General features: G+C 38.6%; 1 protein-coding gene across 3 annotated transcripts in view; it reads left to right on the top strand.

Moving 5' to 3' along the window:
- Positions 1 to 23,027, top strand: part of PLEKHG2 (pleckstrin homology and RhoGEF domain containing G2) — a 1,701,404-nt gene that overhangs the window by 1,578,597 nt on the left and 99,780 nt on the right. For all 3 annotated transcript variants that reach the window (XM_044062076.1, XM_044062085.1, XM_044062066.1), the window contains exon 15: positions 21,693 to 21,731. In XM_044062076.1, coding sequence (XP_043918011.1) covers positions 21,693 to 21,731 — 39 coding nt within the window. The remainder of the gene's footprint in view (positions 1 to 21,692; positions 21,732 to 23,027) is intronic.

The raw sequence follows: 23,027 nt of genomic DNA, 5'->3' as shown, positions 1-23,027 counted from the left end.
GCAGTTATACCACACTCACCAGCATGGATCGTCTGCCCTGCTGTCACACCAGAGGGACCTACGAGAATATGAGAGAGTTCGTCAGTGGCCACAACTGTGGCATTGCTACAGTGGATATGCTAAACTACAGTAGAACAACAGTCAACAGTCACAGGTGTAGAAATAATATTCCAAATATCAGTATTGCACAACACTAGGCAGCCCAACTGCTAAACACACAGTACACATCTCATGTAGACATAATCTAACAATACAGTTAACTGTAGTCTACAGATAGGGCATGTTACCTGCTCGCTCCATGTGAACATGCTGGGTGGCTCTGGCCTCCATGACAACACGTCACAGGTTGTTGCTGCTGTTGTCCAAGAACTGCCATGCTTAGGAGCAGCTCCTTCACTCTGGTGAGGGGGGGGGATGAATGGCCATCCCACCACCTGTGGCAAGCTGTTGTCTTTGGATATCAGACGCACGCCACCAGGCATGTCTAATTAAATCACTGCAGTGATGGCGTGCCTGCTCATATGTCCGGTTATGCATGCCTATGTCATTTACCTGACAAACAAGATCCTGCCACAGTGCAGTCCGCTCCTGCTGGCTGCTTCGGGAAAACAGCATTGTGTACTGCTGCACCAGGCTTTGCACAATCTCATCTTCCTCCATTGCTGTGTATGACGAGTTGCGTTGGTGGGCCATCTGGCTGAAAAAGATATGAACAATATGTGTGAGCAAGGCCTGTGGCACACTTTAAACCTTTAACCAAAGATATCACTTTACTGACATATATACCATCCATTTGTCTGTCAGAGGTTACACACATTTAATACCACTTATTGGTTCTTAGGCCACAACTGACTAACAGTGCCTGACACACTCTATATATCACACCACTATACAAAAGTATCTGGCACACTGCTTGTTACACAATGCACAACCTCGACACAGGGGTATATATCACGTCAATGCACGAACAGAGATGTCATCCATTGCAATGAATGTAAAGTACAGTTACAGTAGTACCAGTCAACCACCCTAGTCATTGATGCCATAGCCCTGCCTAACTTATGTGTACAGTTATTACTATAGGTGGCATACTGCTGTAACAGAGTATATATGTTGCTGGATACACACGTATACCCTGTAACACACATATGATTGCAGCCATGGTACAGGCATAATTACACACACATCAGACAAACATGCAACGCACCACTGTATGCCAACACAGATGATCATTACATGTGTACCATACAGTACTGTGTGCCACTACTTACAAACCCTTATGCCTGAGTTTTGTCCTCTGTGCAGACTACAGGAAACACACAAGACAGTGTTTCCAAGCAATGTGAACACACACCATACTGTGCTGTTTAGGTCTACAGCTTCAGGTAGTACTACATTTCATATGGGAGTTGGATTCACCAGCAGTACCACTCACCAAGCATACATGTATTGCTTTAGCCTACAATGAGACACCACGGTTGTCAACAATGAACTATGTCACATCGTATGCCATACTACTATGTCTGCCTAACAGTACAATACACATCTTTTGCTGGTGTCACAGCTAGGATAGACACTACCATGTCAGATACAACTTCACACTAACCTATCACACCTTTACAGACCTTGCACACATTCAGCGTTACACTTATTCAACCTCACATAGCAGGTATTGCATTGAGTACATGTGTGAGTGCAGAGTGTCATACGTAGGTAATATGCTATTGGCCCTAGGGCCTACAGCAGCCTAGCCATATGCTACCCTGGCCTTTGATACACATGTACTTTGATTTCACTTGCCCCTGCCAACCAGAACCACAGAGGGGGTTCCTGGGGTGTATTACCAATCTCCCAAACAATCATCAGGAGTATTTATGACAACTGCTAATGAGGAGCCTTGTTTGCTATTGCTAGGTGGTCTATTCCAGTGTATGGCATATCTCTGTGATAGGAACCTATCCCTCCAGTATGTGCTGTTTAGTGAGCTGATGAAGTTTAGGGCCCTAGAGCGTGTATCCTGGAGGGATTATGATATGTTGCCATGGTGGTTGTCACCCAGCTATGGGTGTGACATACCTCTGTATGTCCGGCAGAGGTCACCTCTGTGTGGCCGGTATGCAATACAGTCTAGATGTGGTATTGTGAGTCAGTCTGCATAGGGCATCTGTTTGCGGCCAGTATTACCCTTTGTGAGGTATGTCTGTGGCCTTTCCACCTGCTGTAGTTGTAATGTGAGGTACATACCACACAGGGTATTGTGATGAGTAGAGGGGAACACTGACCTATATTTCCCTAGATGACACACCTGTTGTCATGACACATACCACACAGACAGATTACAGGTAGAGTGTGGCACCATCTCTATCAAAGAGTGGCTACTGTCCACCTGTGTCCCATGTTCCCTTTTCACACCTTTGGTGTTGGGTAGATCTCTACCTATGTGGTAGTTAATGAGTACAGTGTTTTGGAAAGGAGGAATGGCACTGCAGTATCAGCACTTGTCTACAGTCCATGCCTTGGTCACCACACACCTGTTGCAGTACATATGGCCCCATGTCTCTCTCTCTATGTATATATATATATATATATATATATATATATATATATATATATATATATATGTATATAAATAAATATATATATATATATATATATATATATATATATATATATATATATATATATATATATATAGATATACACACACATACATGTACACATCCATTGCTGTACACATAGATGTACATATAGGCACATGTACAGTCCACCTATCATGGTGAGGATATCAGTTATGCGACAGTTGTGGGATGTACAGTTATGTGATTATATTGCACAGTGTTGTGCAGAATGCATGTGGGTGTCCTCGGCCCATGTAGCTTTAGCAGGCCTCACTGGCTGTAACACAGCAGATCTGACAAATCAGTCCCACAGCGTTTAACCAGCACATGACATATATCAGCACTGCATGCTGTTTTCTATGCCACACACTATGACCTACATAGATATATGCACACAACAACCTTCAACGACAGATATCTGTCCACCCTTCACTAACAGTTGCAGTATGTCCCTTGCCCTATGCACATGTGCAGATACAGATAGATATGTACTGCTGCCACACATGGATGATTTGCAGTGTGTAGAGTACTCTTCAAGAACATCTACTACATGCCAACACATACATATGAGTTACATACCTTACCTTTGTATTTCCCTGCTCCGTCTGTTACTTTTTTTTTTTGGTTGTTTGTTTTGGGTTTTTTCCCTTTGTTTCTGTTTCTGTCTCTGTTTCTCTCTCTGTTGTCTGTGTCTCTGTCTGTGTCTCTCTCTCTCGCTCTCGCTCTCTATCTCCCTGTACCTGCAATGATATTATTGCATGTGTGGACAGCAGGTACAGCCTGCTTTTCTAGGTATCTGCACTTGTGCATGTGACAGACTCTGCACCAATTGCTGCCCACCATTCAGTAATTGCATGCAGCCTGCTGTGTGCTGATTGCATTACTCTCTGTGATTGCAGCCCACTGCTATAAAATGCTAGGTTAGGTAGGCGTAGCCCTTTCAGATTTCCAAGTTGGGGCCCATGCTTGTTTGCTCTGGACTCCGTTGTGTCAGTCAGAAGGTTGGTATATGTCTCTTATCTGAAGCTAGGGTTGTAGCCAGTGATATGCATGTTGTACTCAAACCTGAATGTTGCTGCTTCCAGTACACACTTCTCAGTGTAGACATGTACTCACCTCTCCAAATGCTAACACAGGATACATGGGAGTATGTACTTTATTTCTGAATTAGACATTTAACTGCCATACAAATGTGGTTAGTGCACTGTATTCCTGTGGCACATGCAGTGTTTGTGAACTGCTATACTGTAATTATTATGTTACTCACCTCTGAACAGTTTGTGGTTTGTTTGTGTTGACATTAGCACAGGCTGCTCAACACAACTTTATTTATTTATTTATTTATTTATTTGCAGTTGGTTTACCAGGATAGTCCATTGGGCCTAAAAGAACCCGTTTTCAATGGAGTCCTGGGGAGAAAAGCTCCAAAAAACAAACATACAGACTAGGTACATACAATAGAAAAAGCTCCAAAAACAAACAAACAGACAAGGTACATACAATAGATTACTGAAGATACTTATACAAATGTAAAAGAAAATACAAACATTGAATTCGCATTTGAGATACATTCAACAATGCAATCTTGTAAAAATAAAATAAAATAAATGTGAGGTGTGTTAGGGCTTTAAAGAGGTGGAATTGTTTTGTCATATAGAGTAGTTATTTTGTAGGGAGTATTAGTTATATAGGCATAGTCAAATGACATGTGAATGAATGGAAGATGAAGATTACCATATTTTTATGATGGGTGGGAGCAAGAGCATTCCCATTGGGACTTAAGATGTATGTGAAGAGATTTTTTGAACATGTAATGATTAGAGATGGTACGAATGGATGGTGGGAGTGAGTTCCAAAGACGAGCTAGGTTAAAGGATAGTAGGTTTTTACCTGGGGGACGAGTTGGTTTATGTACTTCTAATAGGTTTTGATTGTTTGACCTTAAGACTCTGTCATGTAGGTGCAACTTAAAAGCAGAAGACAGGGAGGGACAAAGAGAGGGGTTGTTAATGAGCTTATGGGCTAGGGTTAGCTGAATATAGTTGAGCTGATTTGGACTTATTACAACTGGACATATTACAGTACTGAGTATGCCTACCTACACCCTGGTTTTTCCCTGAATACACAGGTGTGATGTACCTTTGTGTAGGGGTGCAGAATTGCAAAGAGCATTTTTTATTATCATGTGAGGTTTATCTTGCTGAACATACAGGATTGCTGTGTACCTGTTAGTCTATCAAGGCAAGTAGTCTGTCTGCGTAGCTCCCACCTGTGGACATATCCAGATGGTAGCTAGAGGTTAGCCTATTATTCTTTGTCTGTGCACCACACCAGTCTTTTCAGCACTGGCACATTGGCATTGTCACAGTTGGTTGCTAGCAGTACATGACTACATCCTGTGATATTTCTGTGTTGTCAAAACAGTTCAGAGAACGGAACCAGGAACAAAAGTTGTAACCACGAAGCTGAGCCACCAACTTTAAATAAATCCAAAACTGGTCTTTTATTGTACGAGAACAAAACACTGATACCACGTATCACAAGCGCTTTCGCTCGGATGTTCCGAGCTTTTTCAAGTTGGTAACAGAATGTAAAGCACAAGTTTAAATAGCTGCTTGTATTAATTAACAATTAAACAATTTTGTAATTAAAATATTATTCAATTACAGACCATCATTTTAAATATAAAACTACATGAACAAATACATAGAAACTTTCATTAAAGTATGAAATAACTTACATTCTTTGCAAAAAGATAAAATAAATATTCATGTTACATGAATTTCCATATCCACCTAATTAATAAAATATGCTAAATGCATTCGAAAATGCTGCATTTTTAAAAGAACTTTAATATAATTTCATTGTGGTTTGTGCTGTGAATTCCTTTGTTAGAAAACCTGTTTGTGGGTAGTTGTTAACAGGATCCTACTCTAGTAATTAAAAATAAATATAGGTAAATCAATGTGTGTATCAAATACTTCTCCATTTAAAATATATAAATATTTAAATGTTGTTACTTTAGACTCTCTCATAATCTGGCCCTTCTTAGTTTTAGCACTGGTTTAATACTGATTGTGTCATTTAACCCAGGCCAGTTTCCTTCTACTTCTACATAAGGGCATGCTTGTGGAACTCCTTCCAAAGCTATTTGAAGAGTGTGTAACAGCAGTAATGCTGATATGCCTATGTGTTTCTGCCTCTGCCAGGCCTCAGATACTCTCAGGTATATATTTGAACAGCTTCAGTGAAAGGTACATATATGTTAGATACACCTTCAATATATTACAGACATATTGCAGTTGAGACTTTCTTGGGAATCAGAGCATATGTACAACTACACCTTTTCTGATGTGCAAGCAGTGTCTACTCTAACCTATTGACATTATTCATTACATGTGATTCCACACTTGTCTGCCTAAAGTTAGTACTTTCCAGAGTGATTCAGTGGGGCACAGCTAACATTTGTTTACAAATCAGGGACATCCCTGTAAAGCAGTCACAGTTGGGATGTCTGGCCTCTGCCCTATTCAACTTTGCCAGTATTTATCCTGGTCTGATACTGTGTGGTATTTGTAAGGTGCTACTGTAACATTATTCCCTGCTTGGATGGCTGGTTCTCTTTTCACAGTCATGTCATGCAATTCCACAACAACTGCTGGTAAAGACCCACAGAACAGGATTTGTGTTATTCCATTCCTAATTTCCATTTACATTCCCTCATTGTAATGCATGATATATTTATGTCAGCACCAAGTTATTTGTATATCTGCTGTGGTTTAGTGGTAATTCATGCAGTCTAGTGTGTCAATGGTCTGGGGTTCGGGACTGGCAGAGGTCTTTTCTTTTGCTGCTGAGCAGAACAAGGGCCCTTCCATAGAGTGACTAAGGCACTTTTAAGCAGTTGTAAGTGGGTCTGCGCAGGTTTGCTTGATGCTTAGCAATACTAAGCTAAGCGCACACATGCGCACACTCGCTTAAACCTGCTTACTACCGCTTAAAAGTGCTTACTCCCACTAATCCCCACACTAATTTCTTTTAAAGAAAAGAAAATGAGGAGATAGGAAAGTGGTGAAAAGGGGGCACAAGGAGGGACAGACAGTAGGTAAACAAGCTCAGGATGTGCAGTACGGGTGTAGGGAAGGTCCATAGCTGCCCATTTCTTTACCAGCAACAGCTGTGCATATGCAATAAATTTGGAGTGAAATTTGAAACCTTCCACTCCTGGGAGAGGGGTGAGGACAACAAAGTATGTTGTACTGCCGATTATAATTATGAGTTTACATGTCTAGTGGACATGTGTGCGAAATAGGCAGCTATGTATGGGGCATAATTTTTTTGTGGGTACAGATTGCCCTTTTCTTTTTTTTTTTTTCAGGTGAGAGTGGAAAGTGAGGTAGAGGAAGTAGGTATGTTCGGGGAGGTAGGTTGGGGAGGTAAACAGACAAGACAGACAAGACGCATACAGGGGTGGTGTATGACACATGCGGTGGGTGAACACAATTGACGGGATGGATGTTTGGAAATCACAAGCCCATAAGCCCACAGATGGTAACAGTGGAACTGAGATCCCCACCCATGGGCAGTCACCACTGCACCTTCACACCCCCGAGGGTGGCTGTACTGGGGGCTGCGTAGGATGGGCAGGCTCACCCATGAGATGCGCCACTCTCACCTCGAGCTGGAGTAGGGGATCAGCGACTGAACGCTGGATCTCCCTATGCACCACAGCCCGGACCCTTCGAAGGGTGACAGGTGGCCCTTCTCCGCCGACGCTTGCATGGGGGGACAAGCCACATCCCCTGCAGTGCTTCCACCCGAAGGTGGCACAGGACCAACAAAGAAGGGGAGCCCGGGCTGGGCACCAGACCTGCTGGTGCCAGGTACATTCGCCAGCTGAGGAGAGACAGATGGGTCCGCTGGGACCGGCCTTCCCATACGTTCTGTGATTAGGTGTCTTTAATTGCAACATAAACAACAGCATTCCAGATTAGTTGCAACAGCATGCAGTAATATTCCCATTAACCCAACACATCAAGGTTCCAACAGTTAAACAGCAAGCATAACACATGCATATATTGAATGACAGTGAATATTCCAACAGCATGCAGGGATGTTTGGTAGCAACAGGCCACCATGATTGTGGTGTTTGAACAGGGCACAAGCATCAATGTGAATGCAAATATTTATAGAACAATAGGACATATGTCCCAACAAATATTTAAAATTACACATACCCACTGAGGTGTGGAATTGCATGGTTTATCCCCATTCAGTAGGGTGTAGAAACAAACCTTGATTAACATCTTATAATTACTTTTAGTCTACACTACATTCCTAGTGACTGCAAGTGTATATCCCCTACATGTATTATTACACTTGCCACCATGCATTAGGTTGTGTAATGGGTTTGGCTAGTTCAATATATGCCTGACCTATATCTGACATACTAACTGTCCAAGATGCAGATGTTACTGCTACATATTCCTTGATTGCATTTATATTTCTTTATCTACATATCTGGATGTTTTCACATGACATTTTCACTTCTATTTGTACAGAACCCTGCATTTCTTGACACACACTCACATTTCTGGGGAACAAATTAACATGCTATTCGTGTGCCAGATTTACTTATGCATGCCAACCAGTAACTGACTGTTAAGGACTGTATATATGCTTCACAGCTACTAGCACTTCCATCACCCACTTTATATGGGACTGCACAACTCTGGGTTGCCAGCACTTTTAAAAACAGTACTATTTGTATAATGCAAGGGTACAACAACATTTCAAACTAAGTGACACAGACACACCCCAGGTTTTAGACCTTTATTAATGACATTACACACTTTTCCACAGGCTCACTCCTTTATTTGTTATAACGGTGCATATGGAAGACATATTATACCTTTATTAATAGTTAGAACACTCTTTTTCAGGCTCACTCACTTATTTTATATGACAGTACCTGCAGAGATATTATTCTGGACATATGTTACCTTTCTTAATGGGTTACTACACTCTTTTTCTGGCTCTCTGACTTTTTTATCTGACAGTACATGCAGAGGACTTATTCAGGCCATTTTATGGCTGTATTATTGGACTACAACACTTTATTTCATGCGCTCTCCCCTATTTTATATAACAATACATGCAGAATAATTACTAACCTGCCTGATGGTGTAGCCTTAGCAGCCTATCTGCATAGGCTTGCTGACTCGCAGCACGGTCACCTTCAGCTGTAAAGTAAATAAAGGGATATTGAGACATACCTATCCATTATACAGAATCAGTTATCAATTCCTACATACTGCATTCCATGGCTACCTACTCAGTTGTGGGGCATCTTGCATCCCACGGGCCTCCTGTATCTATTGGTTCAGGTGGTCCTGCTTCCATCTCTTCAGGTCTGCATGGTGGTGATGGACCTGCTCACCAGTCCGAGGAATGCCTGTGACACTGGTGAGGTCATGAGCTAACCAGTTCCAAGCCTCTTCCTTGTACTCCGTCCCTTGGAACTGGCCCTGCAGGAGTCTTGACTCATGATGGTGGACAAGGAGCCAAACCATGTATTTCGACTCCTTGATGCCCCAACGTTGCGCTTGGAAGCATGTACCCTCTCCAGCACCAGCCATTCTAACTGCAGATGTGAGCTACAATCAGTTATGGCTAGTATTCCCGCATATAGGGCTTAAATATGCCACATTTCCCACACTTTTTTGTGATTGGCCATTTTTGAAAATTCTCGGCTGACTGCAGACCTGCTTAGTAATGGTTAATCTACCATTACTAAGTATATGTATGTTAACAGTGGCTGTTTCTCCTAAGTTGTCATTGCTTAGTGGTTCTGTACTTTAATTATGATGTGCAGAGTCCTGGGTTTGAACCTCGTCATTCATTTTATTTTCATACTGTCCAGACAGGCTAGGGGGTGTGGCTGCATTTAAGCAACTTTGCTCTATGTTGCTCCACGGTGCCCTACTGTGCCCTGGTTGGCACGGTGTGCACGTCCGCGCAAACACATTGTGCTGGTTAAAGCGCTATTTTGCTATGAACACATCTATTGTGCTGGGTAAAGTGCTCTTAAACTTTGGGCAACCCTATTGCGCTGGGTAAAGCGCTATTAAACTATGGGCACCTTTGTTGCACTGGATAAAGCGCTCTTAAACTTTAAGCACCTCTATTGCACTGGGTAAAGCGCTATTAAACTATGGGCAACTATTGCGCTGGGTAAAGTGCTGCTTAACTGCAAGCAATTATATATCAGGATCCTTTAAAAATATATATTTGTTCACTGATACATTGACCATTTCACTGCTTTTTACTGATATTTTAATCATATTTGTCAGATATTATCCCATGTACTGATTTAAAACATAAATAAGAAGGGTAGTGGTGGGACTCGAACCGTGAATGTCTCTTATTTGTGTGAGCGCTCTGCCATTACGCTATTGTGTATGAGTTACATAAATATTCTTTCTTATGCTCTTCCATGTTGGAATTGCTAACTACAGCTAAGCAATGGGCAGACCCTCGCACACACATGCAAATACGGGCAGCTATTTCAGGAATTTAAAAAAAATAAAATTAATTTTTTACTTTGTATAACTGTGATGGGGGTTTATAATGTCAGGGAGTGTGGTGTTGGGTGCAAGGACATTTGAGCGGACTCGCTCTTGTGTACTTTCATTTTACTTTTCCAAACCTTGCAGGGGCGTGGACATTTAGACTGCTCAGCAGTCGGACATGCCCCCTGCTTTCCTACCCGGTCCGTGTAAGACTTACAGTTGAGTCAGCATGCCCTCATGAATATTCATGGCACACTGACATCATACCATTCAACTGCAGCCTCCGAGTAAGACTTATTAAGTCTTACACAGAGGATTTGTGAATCCAGGGGATAGTCTTACTTAGAATTAGAGCACAGATGTTTACTTTTATACAGGAAGTATATCAGAGGTGACCAACCACAGTTTGTTTCATACAACCTGGAAATATAAGTTTTTGATGATTTCATACAACTTTACTAAATGATGAATTACCTATATTCCCATGAATCACCATGATCTTCAAATATACCAATTAAAAATTAATCAATTATAAGGGATGCATATTGCATGTACCATATCTTGAGAATTAGGATCAGTGTATCAATCACGCAACTTCCCCAAATGGATTTCAACAAAGCAATTACTGCTTGTACCTTAGACCATGGAATTTTATATACTTTGCAGACATTCTTAATTGGTAAAATGTATATTAATGTAGAACAGCCAGGCCATATGTAAGCTCCTTTTTTTTTACAAACCAACTCATTAAGAATACCCAAATCTTTAAATATGATTCCTTCAGCAAGCGTAGCACTATTGGATTCAATATACTGAATCAAATGTAGTAGAAAGAAGACTGCCTTGTGTGTGTGTGTGTGTGTGTGTGTGTGTGTGTGTGTGTGTGTGTGTGTGTGTGTGTGTGTGTGTGGTATATATATATAGATGTATATATATATATATAGATATATATATATATATATATATATATATATATATATATATATATATATATATATATATATATATATGGGTCTACTTCATATGATCGACAGCTCATATGATCGACAACCATTTGACTGACACCAAAACACCTAAAGCTCAAAACACCTAAAGCTCATATGATCGAAACTCATAACATTGACACATGAAATCTAAAGCATTATGCCCTTTCCTCACTGTAGCGCGACCCTGGAGTAGGAATAAATAGTTAGGGGGGTGTGGGGGGTACAGTCCTCCACACTGGGGGGGGTTGTAGGTGGAGCTCCCCACATTATTTAGATAAATATAGTCATTTCTGTTATAAGTATCCATGTGTATGTTGACAATTTATGACATATTTGGGGGGCTTCACCTCCCACACCCCCTATCTATTTATTCCTACTCCAGGGTCGCACTACAGTGGGGAAAGGGCATAATGCTTTGGATTTCATGTGTCGATGTTATGACTTTGATCATATGAGCTTTAGGTGCTTTGAGCTTTAGGTGATTTGGTGACAGTCAAATGGTTGTCGATCATATGAGCTTTCAATCTTATGAAGTAGATCCATATATATATATATATATATATATATATATATATATATATATATATATATATATATATATATATATATATATATATATATACTTTTTTTTTTTAACAATGGTTATTTCCTACCCCTTTGTATAATTGCACGCCACAACATTCACATCTAGTCTGTTCCATTAAAATGTCAGTATTTTCAAATTATTAACTTGATTTACTAGAGCGGTAACAGTAGATAGAGTGTGGGAAAGTAATTATGGCACTATAGCCATATCAATCACATTAACTGCTCCCAATAAAGAAAATAAAGTTAATTTGTTAAATTAACCAAAATATAATATCTTTCTTGTGTAATTCTACTTAGTATTTTAAATTTCTTAAAATGAATCTAATAAATGATTTTCAAAGAATTTTATCTCTTCATCTCTTTCACAAGTTGAAATTCATCTTATAACTCATTTGTTATAGAAATAGTTCAATGCAGTAATTTGGACAGATTTATTTAAACATGATACACATTCTGAATTTCAAGTATGTTAGCATTTGTTTGTCTAATTAGGCTGTCCAATTAGCATGTCATCAGCTGAATCTAATAATATCTCATATTGAATATAATTACTGTTAATTTAGAATCTATTAAAGTCAATAAAACCTTTATAAAATGGGTAAATATACTCAATAACATAAGGACATTCTGCTTTATAACATTAGCTATCATTGTTAACTGAGTAAAATATATCATTATATATACATTTTTAAGTTATATCTAAGTATGCACATGGAGTCCCATAGTATACTAACATGATGAATAAAAAATGAAAAGGTTTAAGCCATCCAATGAAATTTAGGTAAGAAAAAAATAGATGAGTTGTCTCGTTGCTCAGAACAAAACAAGGCATTATACCATTTGTGCTAGTAGCAGATAACCAGAGAACCTTTAGGATATTTATTTTGGACAAAAAACATGCTGGTTGGAAACAGAAATTGTACGATTCTTGTCTTTTTTTATTTAGTTTTAAAACAATAAATAAACAAATCAGTTTATAAAACAAACAAGTAAATATTTACACAGGTCCACATAAAACAAACAAGTAAATATTTGCATAGGTCCACAGCTGAGCAATACATCAAAGTTATACATCAACAGGAATTAAGTCTTTAAGTTTAAGCCGTGATTTATATAAATGTGTAATTGTGATGCCCGTGCACTGGCCCAATAATCAAGGAGCCTCAGTCCTCACCACTAGCACCAGTGAGGGGTGTCAACATTGGGAGGATAACAAGTACACACACAGTAAAGTACAATTTCCCTTAAGAGCACACAGACACCAACGACAGTCTGGGGCTGGTTTCTCCCTTTCTCTCCAGATCCCCAGTAAGACTCCCCACTGGCCCAGCTATAGGGTACAGATCTCAGCCGAATGGTCAAAACAAAATCTCCAGCATCCTTTCTGTTCAACCAGTGCTTCATGTCCCTGCCCAAGTAGATGACACACACACACACTTTGAGATATGAATTATATACAAACACACAGCCACTCCTTGGGAAGGTTGGCACAGGTTTTCCAGCTATGTTCCCTCCTGCCCAGTAGGGTAAGGTAGTACTGACTGCCACCAACCACCCATATCAGGTACTATAAAGGCCCTTACCAAAGGGTGTCCAATTCTACTGTGCAATGTTATTAGTATCCAATTGGTAAGTGTGACTGAGACTTGAAGGCTGTTTAGGAGTGGCCTATACAGTACCACTAAATTCATGCAAGTACTCTTAAGAGCTTAAATATCTCTACACACAAACCAGTGACAGTTAAAAGGTTTATAATATTTAATAATAAATAATGAAACACAAGACACTACTCATCAATTCAACACAGTGATAATACAAAGTTCAGAAATCACAAGAACATATTTTAAAACAATATTGCAGGACAGTCTGACATAAATATAGAAAGCAGCTAGACTAATCTGGCTATATTATTGTCTATCTCTAAGATAAATCATTGTTCTAAATAAACTGCTTACAGACCAAAGCAAGTGCTGGTGAGTTGTCAGATCCAGAGCAAAATACAAACTGCTAAATCTTTCTCTCTGGGAAAGTCTTGAATTGATAATATACATTACTGCTGAGTCATTTTAGATTACATCATTCTTGACACTTTTACTTAAGTTTCCCAGGCTCACAGAACTTAAAATGTTAGCATTTCTTTTTGTAATCTGCACCTGCCAAGAAACCACAGCAATAAAATACACTTTACATGTAAAACCTAGTAATTATCTATGTCTTAGAACAATAGAAAGAATTTCCTAGCTCAGACATCCTCTCTCCAAGCTTGAGATCAAACAGTCATAAAATGCTTTACTCATCAGCTTTCTTCCAGCAGGGTGCACTGTGATTACATTTTTGAAGCTCAGAACATAACACAGTTTTCTTACATTTGTTACACAAGCATGTGGATCATATTAATATTTACAATGACATTAAATTGTTTATAAAATTCTATCTGGCTGGGCTGGCAGCCCCCAGTTTTTCACATCCCCCCCAACAAATCAAGCTAGTTTTTCAAGTGTCCCTTGAGAAACGTTGTTTGAGAGAGTTGTGTCTATCTAGGTATACCTTACTCCATTCCATGTCTTGACAGTCCATCTGTGTTGGCATTGCTAACCCCACTGTGGTGCTGCACTGACATATCCTATGTTTGCAACCCTAGGCTCCATCTTAGCAACTTGGCATTTTGCAGGCTGGCTCAATGTAACCATATTAGGGGATTGCGATCTGTAACTACAGTGGATTTCCTTCCCATACAGATAAGGCTGAAGTTTCTGCAGTACCCACACTATGGCTAGACATTCCTTTTCTACAGCTGGATAGCATTCCTCCCTGGGTTGGAGTTTATGACTGAGATAAACCACTGGGTGCTCTTCTCCCTTTGAAGAAATCTGGCTAAGTACAGCCCCCACCCCATGGTTAAAAGCATCCACCTGCACAACAAATTATTTGCTGTAATCTGGACTGGCTAACACAGGGGGTTCTCCCAAAGCTTCTTTAAGCTTCTGGAATGCCTGTTCACATGCTGTGGTCCACACTACCTTATCTAGAATGTTTTTCCTTGTCAGGTCTATGAGGGGAGCAGCTATGGTACTATAACTGGAGACAAACTTTCTGTAGTACCCTGCAATCCCTAAAAAATCCTCACCTGCTTTTTGGTAACTGGTGCAGGCCATGCCTGAATGGCTTCCACTTTGGCAGATTTTGGCCTGATCATACCACTTCCCATTCAATGTCCCAGGTAGGAGCCCTCTGCCATACCCACCTGATATTTACTGGGCTTAATGGCCAATCCTGCCCTCTGTAGTCTGCCCAGCACCTCCCTGACATTCAGAAGGTGCTCTTGCCAGTAATGGCTGTAGAAGGCGATATCATCTAAGTAAGCACGAGCAAAATCTCCTGCTGCTGCTAGGATATGATCTCCCAGCCTCTGGAAACCCACTGGGGAATTTTTCATCCCAAAGGGCATCTTTGTAAACTCCTGCAAGCCAAAAGGAGTCACAGAGGCTGATGTCTCTCTAGCACTGGGAGTCAATGGCACCTGCCAATAACCCTTCATATGATCAATGGTGGTCAGATACTTAGCCCCACCCAGCAGCTCTAGGGCTTCATCTGTCCTAGGCATGGGGTAAACATCTGACTCTGTGTAACAATTTAATTTTCTGTAGTCCACACAGAACCTGGTGCTGCCATCCTTCTTTGGCACCAGCACCACTGGGGAGGACCAGGGACTGTTGGATTCTGAATTACCCCTAGTTCCAACATTTCCTATATATCCTTCCTCAGAGACTGTTTGACTCTCTCAGAAACACTATAAGGGGCCTGCCTAATAGACCTTTGGGGTCCTGTATCCACCTGGTGCTGCATCAGGTGGGTGCACCCTGGTTTCCCAGTAAACATGTCCCCAAAGTCCTGTAAAGCTCAGATTTCTCAAACCTGGGTAGGAGACAGCTGCTGAAAAAAGCCATAATGATGAGATATAATAACTCTAAAAAGATCAAATAATGTAATGATTTTTATGAAGATTGTCTATTAGAAAATTGCCGGTTAAGGGAAGTATGCCATACAAAAAAGCAAGATAGACTATGTAATAAATGTAGAGAGTTTGAGACTACTGAGCATGTGTTTTTGAAATATGAAAGAGTTAATTTGTGGAAAGAAATATGTAAAGGTAATAGGATAGGATAGTTTGTTAAAATTTGAACAAATAAATATGGACAAAATAGAATTTGGTTATTATGGTGCACAAAAACAGGAAGAAGTTAAGGAAATGGACAGAGTAATATTTTATGCTTCATGGAATATATGGAATGAGAGACTAAATGAAATTAAATATAATGGAAAATGCACTTTGATAAAGACTTTGGAGAAAATAACATTTTGGTTATGGATAAAAGAGTGGTAGGGAAATGCTTAAACTGAAGTTTATAATGTATGAAGATTTGCAAATAGATGTAAATAATGTAAATATGTAAATAATATGTAATGTATATATCAATAAAAAACCCTACTCTTTTCAAAACATGCCATGGGATCTTTTACAGCCATCTGACCTACTACCATTTCAACCAGATGGGATGTCAGCTCTACATCTTGCCTAAAGGACGACACAATCAAGACTGTAGCACCCTCTTTTAATGCACTGCAGTGTCAGTAATCCATCTACTTTGTATGAGAATAAAACCCACAATCTTCTGCACCAAAGGCAAAATACCTGTTGCTCCACTTATACTGCTGGCAGTGGGTTTAGGGTAACTGATTTGGAATGAAAATTACTTTATTTATTATTTTATTTTATGTTTGTTTACCGGGATAGTCTGACTGGGTGGATATCCTGGGTCCCCCCTGGACCCACTAGCTAAAGAGAATACATAATGTAAGAAACTACAAACATAAGATGAAGCAGAATTATGACAAAATGATTGGAGTCATGCATGCCAATGCATTCCTATCAAAACAACACAAATACCAAAAAACATATATATAGAAAAACACGTCAGCAAAAGGAAAATGCTTTCCTTTTGTGATGTTGCATAAAAATGCCTATGCAGACCAAATCTCTTCTAAATAATAGTGTTACAGAAAGAGGTTTACTGAGGTAAAGTTCAGGGTTAAGGCTAGAGACAGGTATAGGGTTACACTTATGGTGTATAAAGTGGCAGGGGAGCTTCCCAAAAGAAAAAAAAAATATTTACCTTAATTATAATGTTACCCGTTAAGATTCATGTTAGTCCACATACTACAATAAAGTACTATGATTCTTAATTAATTACTTCCTCATTATGAACTGTATCAATAAGATAATTAAGTTTATCTATATGATATATTAAGTCATAGGCAATAATCTATGATTCTCCTAATATCAATAAAAGAGTTAAACATCCCTGGTGCTTCCTCCTCTGACATGCTTTTCTAAGCTAAATTGGTTGTTGATGATGGATGTTACAGCCAAATGTAAACAAACATTAGATATCAACTCTGTTCTCTTTTACTCACCTTACATTATACCTCTGTCTGTAAAATATTTATAACGTTCTTCTCAATTTAGCATATTTGTCAAAAATAGTAGAAATAGCCAGTGTTAAACAGTACAGGTGTTACAATGGTGTAAATATGCCTCATTCAAGAAAAAAAAAATAAAAAGTCTGCAGCTGAATGAATTGCCCATTGTTCTTCCTAGTTTAATTTTGCCAAGTATTTTGGGTTTCTAATACCACGATAGGAATAGAACCCATTATTATGTCAAGGTTATTGGGATTCATAAATTTAAAATTGTTTCAATTTTTGATGTTAGCCAAAAGTGTTCTTCTTAGCACCCACAATTTGCCAAGAATTACCTCCTTCTGTAATTTGTATGGGTTTATACGTACTGGTAGCATATCTAAGTACAACTGTAATTTTTTTTTTTTATTAGACCCATTGCTCCTGCTTCTTTTGGGAATGTCTGGGTATCTTTATTCAACATTGCTGTCATTTCTGCCTGCAAATCCTGGTATTGTATAACTTTTTGTCTCAGTACATAAGGCACTAAGGTGGAGAGATTTCAAAAATCAATGCTAGTTATGTCATTTTTTCATGGACTACCATATCTGTCTCTCACTTCTATTTGTGGTTCATGTTTTCAGTGCTTCTCAGCTACGTCTACACTGTGGTATCTACACAATCCCCAATCCAACAGTTTTGCCACATTATTGCGCTTTCAATACATAGACCCTCCTCCTTGATTATATCACACCAAGCGACCAGATATGTGACTGTGAACCTGCATTTCTCTGATTTTTCTTACCCTTTCAATGGATTTTGTAAACCATTATTAGCCTTTCATATTTTGGTTTCAATTCACCTCTCCTTAACCATTCTTGCATCGCATCTTGGTCAACATGAGGTTGTTCCAGGAGCTCTCTGTACTTGCTACTATATGGCATTTCTAATTTTCTTTCCTTCACATCTGATCCATTTCCTTATATTCGTTCATGTTTTTAATGTATTTATTTATTTGCTTGTTTATTTATTTATTTTTGGTACAGTCAGTCTCTGTCTGATTTTTGTCTACTTCTGGTTTGATTTCCATTTCTGCTTGATACCAAAATGTTTCTGCTAAACTGAGCAAAGATGTCATCTTATACTTCTTTTCCTCATGTGCACTATGTTTGGATCTGATGAGTTCAGTGGATATGCATGCAGTCCCCCAAATGCTGAACTCGACGTGTAATCAGTTTCGAGGAGGCCCATACTTCCTACTGGACAAGGAATATATACACTGATATTTATATATCATTTGGTAAGTGTGAAACATTTTTCTTGTTTTCATGTGCAATCATACCAATACTTTTTGGTACCAGTCAATCACCCCAAAAATATAAATAAGAACAGGAAAAGGAAATTAACTTATAGCTTGGGTTTTATTCCTAGATGTCAAGGTAGTTTTCAGTATTAGTTTTCATCTTCTGAAGTATTCCTTACTGAGCTTTTTTCTGATTTGTTCTTCTTTTATTGTGAATCCTTCATCTGTTCATAAATATGTATACACTCCCTCCTGCCAAGTTCTGTTACATCGTTTTTCTGTCCCAGGTTGATATTTTCTTGGTGCTGTAGCTTTCCTGTTTAAATGTTGCTTTTGCACATTTATCAATACCAAATGTCATTATTATATTATCTGAGAAAGTTTTAACTATTTTTGTAATTGTGCTTTCAACTGCACACCTGATGAAAAATGCAGTTTTAATTTCTTCCCTATTCGTGCAGATGAGCACAACACATTTTTATTTCTTGATCATGGATTCTAAATTATTTCTTTGATGCCTCAAGGGAAGACATATCAGCATCAAGAATAGCTCACAGCAGGATATTAGTATATTAAGACCCACAGAACAGAATATTCATAACACAGAACTTGCTGATAGGAAATCCCAGCTCTGACAACATGGGGACATATAATTACAGCCATTTTCCTATACAGAGCATTGTCCTTTACTCAAGCTAACCTGCAGTAATACTTGTTAAATATTTTTTCCTAACAAAATTAGAATGTTTAGAAATAAGAATTAAAAAATGTGGCTGTTGCAACTCTTAAATACTTTGCAGAAGAGTTCTGGAAAAAGCCTAAAATAATATGAGAGTAGACAAAGTCCCATAATCAGACACTTTCTAATATTAGTTTAATTCACTCAGGAAATTAATTGAACAGCAAGTTTCACATGAGTATGTATTTTCTGAAGAGTAGGACATATAAAACATTAATATGTGATACTATTAAGCAGTAATGCATACCTGCGTGTGTATCTCAGGAATACCCATGGTTGGGGTGGTTTGATCATGAGGCTGAAGACCGAGTGATTAAACAAAGCCACTTGTGGGTAAGTGTGGATATACTCACACACAGGACTAAATTACAGTGACATATTTAGAATAGAAATTGCTTACCTTTATTAAATAATCCTATTACATAATGACACTTTAGTGTTCTTCAGTGTCCTGGTCTGTATGCTGACGTACTGCACATGCATACATTTGTCTGTATGTTTGCACAGCACATCAGTGCACTGCTGGATAAGTGGGTCATCTTTCTTTTGCGTGCTTTCTCTGTATCTCATTCATTTTTTTTTTACCATCAGAAATGTTATCCCAAAGCTTTTAGGTGAGACATCTCAGCAATATATGAAGAAAATCAGAGACATTCTGTAAAAAGTCTGGGCAGTTTAGAGGTATGGTTACTGGCAGTATAGTATGATGGATCATATTGTCAGTAGTCATACGTCATAATTGTCCAGACTTTTACAGACTGTTTTATATTTCTCATATTTTTGCCGTGTTTCATGTAAAAGTTGTGGCCTGGCATATTCTAATAGAAAGCCATCTTCTTAAGAAGACTTGAGCAGCAGAACTTCTTTCTGTTGGTATATACTCAAGTTGGGCTGTCCAGTCAGCATGCTCATTTTTGAATAATAATGAGCAATTATTGTATAGTTTCCTTTACTATTTATGATTAAAAGTGTAATTTCCCAATTGCATGATGTTGAGGTAGGAACGTAAGAGACTACAGAAAAAAACAAATGTGCTTCAGAAAGGCAACATTCCACTATTTCAGCTATGCTTTAACAAAATCACAATAAAGAATTAAAACATTTCAAATATTGCTTCTGCAGTCTTTCCTGTGAGAACAGAAGAATGTTGCAAGTGGTTTGAAGACTTCATTTACAAAGACCTAAACTCCTAATTCAAAAGCAAGCTTCTTAATTGTCCCACACTTTCAAAAGCAAATTGCTACAAGTATGCCAGCATGATAAATTATTACCTACTTGTCTTGTTTCCAGACTCCTAAATTAAATTCTTTCTGCCTTTTTTTTTCTAATTGCCAAACAATTACAGCATTAATGTAAAACCTAAGCTCAGTTCCACCAAAATATCTAGCCCTTCAAATCCTACAGATCAAATCAATGCAGTACTCACAGCTTTTCTGACATTGCTTTCAACTATGTGAACATTTCCCACTATACTTAACAGAAACACATTCATATCCTAACTTTGATTTACAGCTTAAAAAAAAAACACTTAACAAAGAGGCCACGTGTTCTTATTTGCCCATCAAATGCACCACACAAATTATAAGTGCACTCCTCCTGCCAGTATGTTTGTCACCAACACACGCACCCATAGGTTCATAGATTAGTACTAGGCCAACTGCCTTTGTGGACCATTTTAAGCCTAGCCAATTACTCCATGTAAGAACCAAACCCTGCATCTTTGGTTTATAAGGCAAACACCTTAACCATTATGCCAACCACTCACCCCATTTATGCCAACCTCTCACCCCATAATTAATCACTTCAGGCTATATTCCCATATTCCTTATCATACGTTTCTCTTTTCTGCTTTTCCATGCATCTCATTTTTTCGACCTTCTACTATCCTTTTTACTTCTTCATCCATATCCCATCCCTATTTTTTCTTTATCTACTCAGATGCATTCCCTAAAGTAGTATTATATCTACATCAAACCCTTCTCTCTCCAATCACATGTTAATACACTAACCGCTGTATCATACTCTGCTAATATACTAACTTCTCACCTAAACATGAAACCTCTCAAGTCATTTTTCCACTACATTGTAAATATTGTGATATTTTTGTATATTTAGAGGATGAAAATGAAATGGCACAGTGCTTGCTCTAATTTTGTTTGTGAATCTCTCTCCCTCTCCCCCTCTCTCTCTCTCTGTATATACGTGTTGTTTACCACTCTCTCGCGCCACTATCAGCCCTGGATGTTTCTGTTTCTTAGTTACTTTTTGGTATCATTAAGCCGGATGAAAATGGCTCATGTGGATCACTGTCCTACTCCCTTAATACATTTAGATAAGTAATAAATCAATTAATGTGGTGATATCCTCAGTGATGGTTTTCTAGGTCACTTCATATATTAGATTAACGTTTCTTTATCTTTCTTATAGCACCAGCAAAAGAAATCGAGGCAGCCCTGGAACAAGGCAGTAAGTAATTAATTGTTCACTCTATGTCAATTAAGTCTGTTTATTTATCTGCTATACTAATCTACTGCATAATTCACTATGAGCATGGCTTGTTATTCACACCATTGACACTAGACATATGAGGGGAAAATGGCTATGATCTTTTGAAGCACTCCGGTGCTGTAATAAATATTTGCAAAGAGCAACAAATAAGCAATGTTTTATGCAGATAGATAACTCAGCGTGCTATAAACAAATTAGTTTTGGCCTTGTTTGCATTGTTTTCCTGGACTCCAGACAAGTACCATCTATACCCAAAGCAGGTTCCTCACTGAATCACGACAGGACAGCTATATGCCCTGGCTTTTCACATCCTTCTCTCATGGTCCTCTAAACTCACTGCTGTGCTGAGCTAAATTAACCACAGTTTCTGTAATATAACACACTATTGCATGTACTCAAACATGCATAATATTTCTCAGGAAAAGCTATTAATCCTGCCACCTGCTATAACCCTCTTCTGCTTTACTGCAGAGCTTCCGCAATCCATATTAAGCCTGTCAAATTACAGTTGTTGTTCCACTCTTAAAACAAGCCAGGTAAAATATAATAACTGATAACAGAGTCAGAAAAAGATATCAGCAGGTAGCCACAATCAATTAGTATTGTCCCTTATAAATAAATAAATTATCAGTCCCAAAGCAGTGAAAATTAAATTATTAGAATTATTTGCTAAGAGAAACAAAATAATGCAGTTTACAAAAATTAAAGATACAGAGAAGGCATAATACTTCACACATGAATGCAAAATAAAAGGGTTGTAACAGACGTATAACATAAAGGAAAATGTAAACTCACTAGCGACATATTCCCTAAAAATATTTTACTAAAGAATTAGTAGTCCCTGTATTCAGCTTTGTTAAACATTAAGTACAACATGCAAAGTAAAAGAGAACACATTCATAATTTCAGGGAAGCAAAAACTCTGCAAAAGACATCCAAGGTTCCATAACAACTGTTCCAAAATGGCTTTTTGTGCTGTGTCTTCACAGCAAAAGGCAGAACTTCATAGCTGAACTATGAAGGGGTGTTTCAGATGAGTCATACGGTACAATTAACACAGTTCCCTCTCAGTGAACTAGAACTCATGGTGCTTTTTGAATTGAATAGTAGACCTCAACTGAGTGATATAATGCATTAATTAACAGGAATAAATTGGTTAACTCTAGATAATTGTAAGACTGAGTGCGTGTGTGTGTGTGTGTGTGTGTGTGTGTGTGTGTGTGTGTGTGTGTGTGTGTGTGCGCGTGTGTGTGT

The sequence above is a fragment of the Protopterus annectens genome, chromosome 1.part0 (genome assembly GCF_019279795.1).
Source record: "Protopterus annectens isolate FY-2018-M chromosome 1.part0, PAN1.0, whole genome shotgun sequence".
NCBI lineage: Eukaryota > Metazoa > Chordata > Ceratodontiformes > Protopteridae > Protopterus > Protopterus annectens.
The sequence above is the reverse complement of the archived record's forward strand: the minus strand, read 5'-3'. Positions and strand labels throughout refer to the sequence as shown.